Source organism: Asparagus officinalis, chromosome 4, assembly GCF_001876935.1.
Source record: "Asparagus officinalis chromosome 4, Aspof.V1, whole genome shotgun sequence".
Taxonomy (NCBI): Eukaryota; Viridiplantae; Streptophyta; class Magnoliopsida; order Asparagales; family Asparagaceae; genus Asparagus; species Asparagus officinalis.
In genome coordinates, this window is record NC_033797.1 from 42,020,547 (window position 1) to 42,030,869 (window position 10,323).

Consider the following 10,323-nt stretch of genomic DNA (forward strand, 5'->3'; position numbering starts at 1 on the left):
TTATATTAGGGTTAGGGTTAGGTATTTAAACAAAAATAATTAAAATAAATAGTTATGGGTATTTAAAAATTAAACTAATTATAGAATAATTATTTACAAATATTAGGGTTAGGGTTAGGTATTTAAACAAAAATAATTAAAATAAATAGTTATGGGTATTTAAAAATTAAACTAATTATAGAATAATTATTTACAAATAAAAACGTACATGTTGTGCTAATACAACGGTTGATACGAAATAGTCGAAATATACCCATATTGTACAATTAAACGGAAATAATTAATAATAAAAATATATTTACTTATATTTAAAATCAAACAATTATGGGATAATTATATACACAGTAAAACGTACAAGTTATACTAATACGACAGATAGTATGTAACAGTAGAAATAATACAGCAAATTATACAAATAATACGTAATTAATAATATAACGTATTATACAAAAATATACGTAATAATAAAAATAATACAACGTATTATTTAAAATAATATGTAACAATATCGATAACGCAACAGATAAATTTCATAAATTTTCACCGCATAAAATTAATTTAAAAATATTAATATTATTTAAATAAATATAAAACTTAGACTTTAAATCATAGGAAATTGTAGAAATTCAAGAAAAATATAAATACTCTTTTAAAAATCATAATTAAATATTTTAAAATACTAAAAATTTATTTTAACTAGTATCGAAAATTCATGGTCCTTACAGTTAGTGGTCATTAACTCTCCTTAAAGGGGTGAGTTATTGGTCATTAACCCTCATTTAATGTAGCCCTTTGAAACGGTGCCTGACGAAGTTCGTTTACCAGACGAGGTTTGTTTGCCTGACGAGGTTTGTTTTCCAGACGAGGTTCGTCCGTCTGACGAGGTTCGTTTTCCAGACAAGGTTCGTCCGTCTGACGAGGTTCGTTTTCCAGACAAGGTTCGTCCGCCTGACGTGGTTCGTTCACTTCGCTATATCTTTGGTGAGCTTAACTGCGGCTTCATCTTTGGCGAACTTCATCTTCAATGACGAACTTCGTTTCTAAGCAAACTTCGTCTTTTGATGGGTAAGGTGTTGTTTGTCCTATTGAACTGTGACAAACTTCATGAATTGAGGCTGAGGTTCGTCGTTGTGACGACCCTCGTCGTGCTTGTAGTGAGGTTCGATTCTCCTTCGTTTCTTAGCACTTTTTAGTGTCTACAATTAATACCACTCAGAAGCGTATGTGTAATACGATGTATTTGCACCCCCAAATTGCTTGGTCGTAACCTCTATAACATGTACACATGGCAATTTTTGCAATTCTGGAATGTTACATGTGCATGCGCATTGTGTCCCTCGTAGATTGACGATGTAATTATGATCGTGATTGTCTGTAACCTCCCATTCATGTATAACAAATCTCACAATCTTAGTCAATCTGGCCTGCTTGACACGAGCTCCTATAATCTTGGCATAATCAACCGAGCTATGTAAGAGGCCGAGGCACCACTGTGGTCTCTCTCGAACATTGGATTGTTACATGTGTGAACACCGTAGTATTTTATGATCCTAAAATACCCATTATGTTTCTTTCCAGCAAATGCATATAACTTCTAAGGACATGCGTAATCAGATTCATTCCCCTCTGTCCGACCTTGCATTTGTGTATTCATAAAACAGATTGCCTCATAACTTGTGCGATTGCTTTTAATTTGCTTGAATTTGACCAACTTTTTGATTGAGTAATCACGAATAGCATCAACCAATTGGTCTTTAGTCTCAAATAATTCACCAACTCTGAAAGGGACCTGTAATGACCGTAAATTTCTAATACGGGTTTAAATAATTTTTCTGGTATTTAAATATTAAATATTATTTTTCTAAAAGAGTATTTGTATTTTCTCAATTTCTCTAGAATTTTCTACGATTTAAAAATACGATATTATGTTATTTTAATAAGTTTTGCTAATTATAAATTTAATTGTTTTGGTAAAATATTTAAACAAATAGTTAATTATTCATCATTGTTATTGTTATTATTATTTTGACCATAAATTTTAATATTTATTTGGAATAAATTTTATGATATTTTTAAATTATTTAAATGGGTATTTTTCCCTGTGTTTTTCCTCTCACCAGTGTTCACTCTGTATACCCCTCCGCCTCGTGTTTTTCCCCAGCTCTCAACCCACGCCCTCCCAACCACCATATCCCGCGCTCTCTCCCTCATTAATTTCTCCGCCGTTCTTTTCTCTTTCTAATCCAACAAAATCTCTCACTCAATCACCATCACTCACTCTGCTCTCCCATTCCCCAAGAAAAAAACAAACACTCTCTCTCTCTCTCATTTTCTCTCTCCCTCTCCCTCCAGCTCATCATCTCTGCATCTCTCTCCACTTTTAAAAACCCAAGAAAAAAAAACCCCCAACGAATACCTTCTTCCTCTCTCTATTCTCTCTTCGTTTCACGACCACCGCGCCAACTCTCCACCGCCTCTCCGCCGCCGAGACCCACGCCCATATCCTTGCTGCCGCTTCGCCGCCGGCAACCCAAACCCGCCGCACCGCCCAACAGCCGCTCCAGACTCCCTCGTCTCCGACCCGCTCGAGCTCCTCCTCTTGAAGCAGCGGCTCCACCCCACGTCGTCCAGCTCCGTCAACCGCCCCGCTGTCCTCCTCCTCTCCGCCTCAGTTGTCCGACCAGACGCCACCTCCAGTTCAAGCTCCGACCGCCGCCACGCCTAGCCACTTCACGACCCCCGACTCCGCCATCTCGAACCAGATCCCCGCCGTCGGTCCTCCCCCTCGAGCTCAGCCTTCCCTCTCAGCCGCTCCGCCCTAGCTCCTCCACCCATCGTTTCTCCTGCCAGCTCCTCCTTGAACCAGCCAGCCGCCACCATCAGCACCATCTCCGCCACCCCTCTCCCGTCACTGCCGCCACTCTGGCCTCCGTAAGTCCTCAAACGCCGCCCGTCCTCGAACTCCAGCTCCTCCTCATACTTTCTCCACCGCCCCCAGCAGCCACCCCAACGCCGCTCTCCGCGCCGCTGCCCCTCGACGGCGCCGCCAACCCTCTCTGCCCGCCAGTGCCACCACCCGGAGCTCCGCCGCTGCTCTCCAGCGCCTCCTCGGCCTCCCCGAGCTCCTCCATCGCTGTCGAGCTCACCGCCAACCAGCGCCTCCATCGCACGCCACGTGTTCGACGAAATGCCAACGCAGAGCCAGTTGCAGAATCGCACACCAACAGCCCCCGTCGAACCCCGTTGAGCCCTCAGTGATGACAACCACCGTCGTTGCCGTCCCCTACAACCGCGTCGTTCAGATCCGTCACGACTCGACCGTTCAGATCCGTCGTACCCCATCCGCAGCGGCACCGCTGCTCGTTATCAGACCCCACGGTCTCGTAGGCAAGATCCCGCTCTTCTTGACTCGTAATTTCCTATTTATACCTGTCGTTAATTAGTTGCATAAATTAGATTATGAATTATTATTATCTGCGTGGACTTGTTGATGAATTGGTGAATTATCCGTTTATGTTGATTTATATCTTTTTAGTATCTGCGTGGGTTTGAAGAACAATATTGAATGGATAGAAATTATGTGATAAATAGTATTTTCAGAACCAATATAATAAATTAAAGAATTTATTTTGGGTAACAGGATTATTTTAGATTAATTATAATATTTTTAGAATTTATGTTGTGGAAGAAAATTATTTTAGAATGATAAATATTTTATAAAGAAGTTTTTTTGGGTAGCGGAATCATTTCTGGATAATTATATTAATTAAAAAGAATTTGTTTGAGAACAGAATCATTTGAGGAAAATTATGATAATTTTAAAAGAAATTATTTTGGAAAAGGAAATATTTCTAAATTATGTAGACTCTGTTTATGATTTATAATTCTTAATCTTGATTATCTGTTATGCTATGATATTATTGCACATGATTAGTTGCATTGATTGTTCCTGGCTATGTTTGAGAACCTTAGTAGTTCATGACTTAGTGGCCTCGTGCGTTATGAACAGACTTAGTGACATGTGTGTGTGCGTTGACCGAGTTTAGGTGGTGAACCCGAATTTCAATGAGGATTATGGTTGATTTAGAAAATACAAGAGAGTTGGGATGAGGAAGTTAATGTTCATGTGATCGGATAAGGCTGTTGATGTATCTTCCAGACTCGTACCAGAGACCTGTTTCGTCCTGGGGTTGGTTTGTTGGACAAAGTGGCCTGTTTCGTCACTTTGATCCGTGACTTGTTTCGTCACCTGAGCTTTGCCTGAGTTCGGACCGGGCTGAGATCGGATTGCGTGTAGTCCTCTAGCCGCCTGTTTCGCGGGATTGGATGCGCGTAGGGGATTTGTGAACAGCCAGTTATCCGGTGATAGGAGCGTTGACTCTGTGTGAGATGTGACCAGTGACCTGTTATAGGATGACTAGTTACATGACCTCGTTTCTTGACTAGGTATGACTTCTTGTGAGATGTAGGCCGGTTGTATTTCTTTTCATACATAGATCGGGATTGATATTTAATTATCTATAATTTGAGACATATGGTATATAATGAGGGTTTCCTTGTTTGGATTATTTCGCTCGACGTACTACGTCTCAAGTTATAGGTATTTAAGTATTAATTCCATCTAGTTGTGTGATTTGGATATTTGGATGATTACTCTGTTGGCTAGCTGCGTGATCTTGACACTTGGATGGTTTTGTTAGATTTTTCTGATGATTTTATTCCAGTGATAGATTGTATTTAGATTATTATTAATTCGTTTGCATGTTATTATTATTATTATCACTGTTTTTGCTTTGGTCGTTCGATTGTTCCTATTTCTCTCTGTGGGATCTTGTCGTGCGCCATGCACCTGACGTACACCTGTTTTCTCTGGTGTACGTCAGACTTAGTGGAAGAATAGGTTCAGCTGGGAGATCGCTAGGAGCCAGAGGATTCTTAACAGAGTACTTAGAAGACCGAGCTGAAGAAGCCGAAGGGTAGTTTTTCCCTCTAGTTGTTCGATGATCCTAGTTTATTTTCGTAGCATTTCCTTTTCCACCTGATCATTGTATTTTATATTCTCCAGTATTTCATTCAGATAGTTTGTATAAGGGTATGTTGGACCCGTATCATTATATCTTGAATGATATTCATTTGTGATATGATATGTATTCTTTTATTCTGAGTTTGTCTATTATATTCTTGCTGATTGTGATCGGGGACCTGTGACTTCGCATTGTATTTATTTCCAGACGCTTAGCGTATTGGATTGAGAAGATAAGAAAAAAAATTGGTAGTGTATATTTCTTCTCAATCTAATACGTCGCGGGCTTGTTCACGTCCCGATTCCCGGGTATTTTGGGAAGCGGGGCGTGACAGGACCTTCCTCATCTCCTCTATTGGATGAACTTTCGCCAATGCGTATATCATGTACTGTGGAAGAACGAACCCACTCATCATCCTCAAACTCGTCGGGGGGTGGTTCTTCGTACTCAACATATTCATTATTAACATAAGCTTCATCTGGCCAATCCAGATTCTCTTCATCATCTTCACCCACAAATTGCATGCTGTCAAGTGGTGTACTATCTTCATCTTCACCATCAGAGGCGTCGCTTCTTTCATCCTCTTCATATGAAGGTGCACCACTGTGATATTGAAATTGAGCCTGCTTTATTTCACTCGAAGAAGAAAGAAAGCCTTCAGACTCAACTCCTAAATCTAACATGCGTGAGAATTCTCCTGGAGGGTTGAATATTCGGCCCGTACTATGTAGCATCGTTTCAATAAACAATTCTACCGTTGGTTGTGACTTGCTCAAATTAAACAAAATACTCATCAAATGATCGTTTGAGATCTCAACTGCGGACGTTCTATCATAAGTTATCGGCCAATTGTATATTATTTTTAGTCGGCAATCTCGTGGGTCAATTGTCGTAACTCCATGCAATTCATTAACCAAGTCAAGGTAACTGTATGATTTCGATATCATTAACGGGATTGTCACCCCTCCGACGTACATTGGCATATTATTCATTCCATAATTAATCGTTCCACCATAAGAGCAAACAATAAAAATCATATTGTTCAACCTATGCAAAACAAAATTATATCATTTAAATGCAAAAAATTTAAAAAAAAATTATCAAATATAACCCTAAACCCCAATTACAACCCTAGAACCCAATTACAACCGTAAACCCCCAAATTCTAAACGCTAAACTTGACCCCCAAATCCTAAACCCTAAAATTGAGTATTCTATGCCCCAAATGTTTAATTTCAACTACAACAAGAATAAATTTTTTAAATAAACCACTACAAATAGAGTTCAAACACTATAAATTCGTTTTGGAGAGAAAACCCTAGATTTCTACGTGTCAAAAGAGGAGAGAAGGGAGAGAAAGTACCTGTTAGATCTTTCACGCTAAAATTCCGCACAAAACTTGAGGTTGAAAGTTGAGATCCGTGGCTCAAAGAGAGTTTGGGAGGAGGAGAACGACAAAAATAAGAGAGAGAGGCGGCTGAAACCGAACGGGTGTGGGAAGAATGAAGTCGTGACCTTTATATAGGTCGCGGGCCTAGTGAACAAATAGTCGGGGTTGTGAACCCCGACTATTGTCACTTAGCTGTTTTCACCGCTCGGCGACTGGGCCAGAGGTCTCTGCCATATAGTCGGGTTTGGGAACCCCGACCATTTCAAAAAGGACTTTCCAAATGGTCGGGGTTGCCAACCCCGACCAATTAAACAGGGGCCTAAATTAGTCGGGGTTGGAAACCCCGACTATTTTAGCTTGTCCATAGCTAAATAGTCGGGACAGGGGCCTAAATTAGTCGGGGTTGGAAACCCCGACTATTTTAGCTTGTCCATAGCTAAATAGTCGGGTTTGCTAACCCCAACATAACTAAATAGTCGGGGTTGGCAACCCCGACTATTTAGCGGCATCATTAAAAAAAACCGACTCATTTTGTGGCCACGTTGCTGACGTGGCACGAAATGGGTCGGTTTTGATAATAAAAACGGGAATGAGTCAAATTTTTTTAAAAATAAAATAAAATGGGTTTATATTGAAAATTTGTTCTTTTATAAAAACACAACCAGGAAAAGTACTTTATATATCATCTCCTTTCACATTATTCTGAAGCGGCTGCACAAAAAATCCGGCGCTATCTTTTCTAACGTGGGACTAAAAATTGATGAATCATTCTTCGTGTGATAAAAGAAGTAAGAACCCCAACTGTTGTCATTTATTTAAAAAACTCTCTCTCCCCCTCCTTCCCATTTCCATTTTCGAACTTTTTTTAGAGTTCTCAAAAACCCTAAAAACGAGGAAACAAAAAGGAACCGCCATGGCGGCGCAGTCCAAAGTGGCGTTCTTCGCTGGCGAGCGGCGGAGCTTCGAGCTTGCTTTCTGACCTCCCATCTCGAGGCCTCTTCTCCTCCACTGTCCTCTCTTCCAGTTTGGTAAAACCCTAATTTTTTTTTAATTTGGGAAGTGTTTTCTTGCTTGATTCTCTTTGATTTGTTTGTGTTAAAAATTTTGCAGGGTGGCATGAGGGTTTATGTTTGTGATCATGATACCTCACCTCCAGGTTTGGATTTTTTAGTTCTATCGATTAATCCTGTGTGTAGTTTTGATTCTGATTTGAAATTACATTCGTCAAATGTAATTGTTTGATGAAGTACTTTTTCTTTTGCTGGAGAGGGTTTATTGAAGACGATGCTTTACTTTGAAACTTGAATTTGTTTGTTTTAGTGATAGGTAATGATTTCTTTTGGGTTCTATAGTGACTTAAAGATGGGAGCTTGATGTTTGATTTTAGTAGAAACTTCATTTTTTTAAAATCCTTGTTTGAAAGGTTCTTAATTACTTGGTTTATTGTGGGCATTATGTGTGAAGTTGTAGAAATGCTCGAATCCTTATGAAATGATGTTTTTCGTTGTTTTATTATTCTTCAGTGGGAAGAGCAATATTTGTTTTTCTTCTATTTTTGTTACTTTCGAAGACTGATCTGACTTGTGGATTGTATCTTTAGCGACTTACATGGTAAATCATTGCTTACTTTATTTCATTTATTTAGAGGAGCAAGTAATTAAGACGAACACGACAAACATATTGATTAGAGCCCTTCAGATTAACAAACAAAAGACTGACTTGAAGGAAGCTACTAAGCCAAACAAAGGCAAAAGGTATAACAAATCTCAAACATTGCTTTACTGGTTTATTGGCGTTTTTAGAAGTAGCTTTTCTGTTATCTGTAAATGCAGTAGAACTTTTGTTCTATTTGTTCATAAAGTTATATTTGGTCGGTTTGTGCTTCCACATCTATATGTGCAAACAAGCACGTGAGTCTTCTCTATTTTACATGAATCTTTTTGTGTACAATAATTAAAAGATTCCATATCCTTTATATGCTACTTATATTTGATGACTGGTATACATTTCGTTGACAATTTCTTTTTGGCAATACATATCTAGAGTTCTTGTTCATTTACTAAATTGTTTCCTCTGCAATATTAGACTATTAGTCAATCTGAATAAAGTACATCATTTACCTTGTCTTTTCCATATGTTTTTATGTGTTGGTCAGTATAATGATTTAATTATTCTTGTGCCCAATGAGGGTTTTTGCGACGTTTCTCATTTTACTGATGCTTATATATCCATATTGTTAACAACTTTTGGACTTCATTTCCTTGAGTTTAGCAAGTTACTGATAGAAAATTTGACCCTAAACGTAACAAGTGGGAGAAGAAGTCCCACACCATACTATTCTTTTCCCGGTTTAATATGTATTTCTTCGACCACAAAAGATAGAAAGTGCAAGAAGTTATTATTTTGAAGCATCAACATGACTTTGTAGATTTTAGAAAATCACTAGAGATGGATTTACATCTTGCAGAAGGAGAAACCAATACGCTAGCTTAACTAAAAAACTAGTCAATAATCATAAATCACAAATAAGAAAATAGTGAGATTATGACAGCTGTTTCTAGTGAAGAAATTTTTAGGAAAGGGAAACTAGAAATAAAACACGAGCCTGCGACCTAATTACTTTTAGTAGTTTACTTCATAAGATTTTAACAATTTACTTTATACTATCAATAACAATATTAGATCAGAAATAATTTTCGTCATCATAATGATCTTCTTAGCAAATGAGGTCAATCATGGATACAAGGCTCCATGTTATAATTTACCAAATTCAACTTGTGGTCAATGTGGAACTAATTTTGCAAATTGATGCTGAATCATGGACAACAGAGAGGCATTCAATGTAGCTTAGAAGGTGAATTGCCAAGTAGGGAAAAGTGACTTTTTGTTTCTGGAGTTCAAACTTATGAAACTGTTGAGAATGAGTATGGGGAAAGATCAAAAGGACTGGTGTAGTTGTTGAGATGCCACAATTTGGCCTAATCATGCATTGCGTTTTTGTTGCAGTGACCGAAAATATAAAAGAGATGAATGAACACTTCTGATAGCTAATGTGCATTTGAGGTCATTGCAACAGAACGTGCTGATAGGTAATTGGTGAGAGTAGCAAATAAACACAGTCAATCATTTGACAAAGCCTCTCACGAGAAGCCTCTTACATGACAGAACTTCGGGTCCAGGCAAAAGGACTATCATCCATTACTTCCAATTGATCAGACTCCTTTTCTTGCCAACTACCCAACAGGGCCTTATGAGTTGGTCAGCTTTGTGACTCCTTTTCACTAATTGACAGTGTTCTTACTCCCGGAGTCCCTTATATGGAAAACCTTAGCCATTTTTTTCTCTGTCACAAGTTATTACTACTCTCTTCTTTATGTAATCTTTGAGACACGGGACGAGAGGAGATAATATAGTGGAGATTTTTTTGGGCCTGTGAAAGAATCTACAATTGGAACACTTGCATCTATTGTTTTTGCAAATCAGTCAGCATTTTCATATTTTCAGCCACTAATATCATCTAGTTTAAAAAATAACCGTCATTTTAGGGCTTATACAGCTGATGGATAGAAAATAATGGTGTAGATTTGAGCTTTTAGATTGTAACACCATGTGTTTTCCCACTGGTACAATTTGTCCTTCAAATCATTCCAATCCTCAAAAGCTGTTGAGCATGCTGCATGCTTCCTGCACTAGAATTCTACAAATTGTGATGTTTTCTGGCTCTTTATGATTTGCATGACATGAAATTTCAAAGGATATTTTCCATGGTATTGAAGTTTCTCATGTATAGTAAGGTGGATACATTTCCCCTTATTTGTGACCATTTGATGGATGGTGCGAGTGGTTCCCAGGAAGCATCTGGATCTATAATATCAGTACCCATTTACCTCAGTGTTCCCTATATGTGTG

General features: G+C 38.5%; 1 protein-coding gene across 1 annotated transcript in view; it reads left to right on the top strand.

Annotated features, from left to right (window-relative positions):
- LOC109838569 overlaps positions 7,353-10,323 on the top strand; it is a gene marked incomplete at its 5' end in the record, with an annotated part of 7,581 nt that continues 4,610 nt past the window's right edge. The window contains 3 exons of the mRNA XM_020407006.1: positions 7,353-7,442; positions 7,525-7,570; positions 8,060-8,168. Coding sequence (XP_020262595.1) covers positions 7,353-7,442; positions 7,525-7,570; positions 8,060-8,168 — 245 coding nt within the window. The remainder of the gene's footprint in view (positions 7,443-7,524; positions 7,571-8,059; positions 8,169-10,323) is intronic.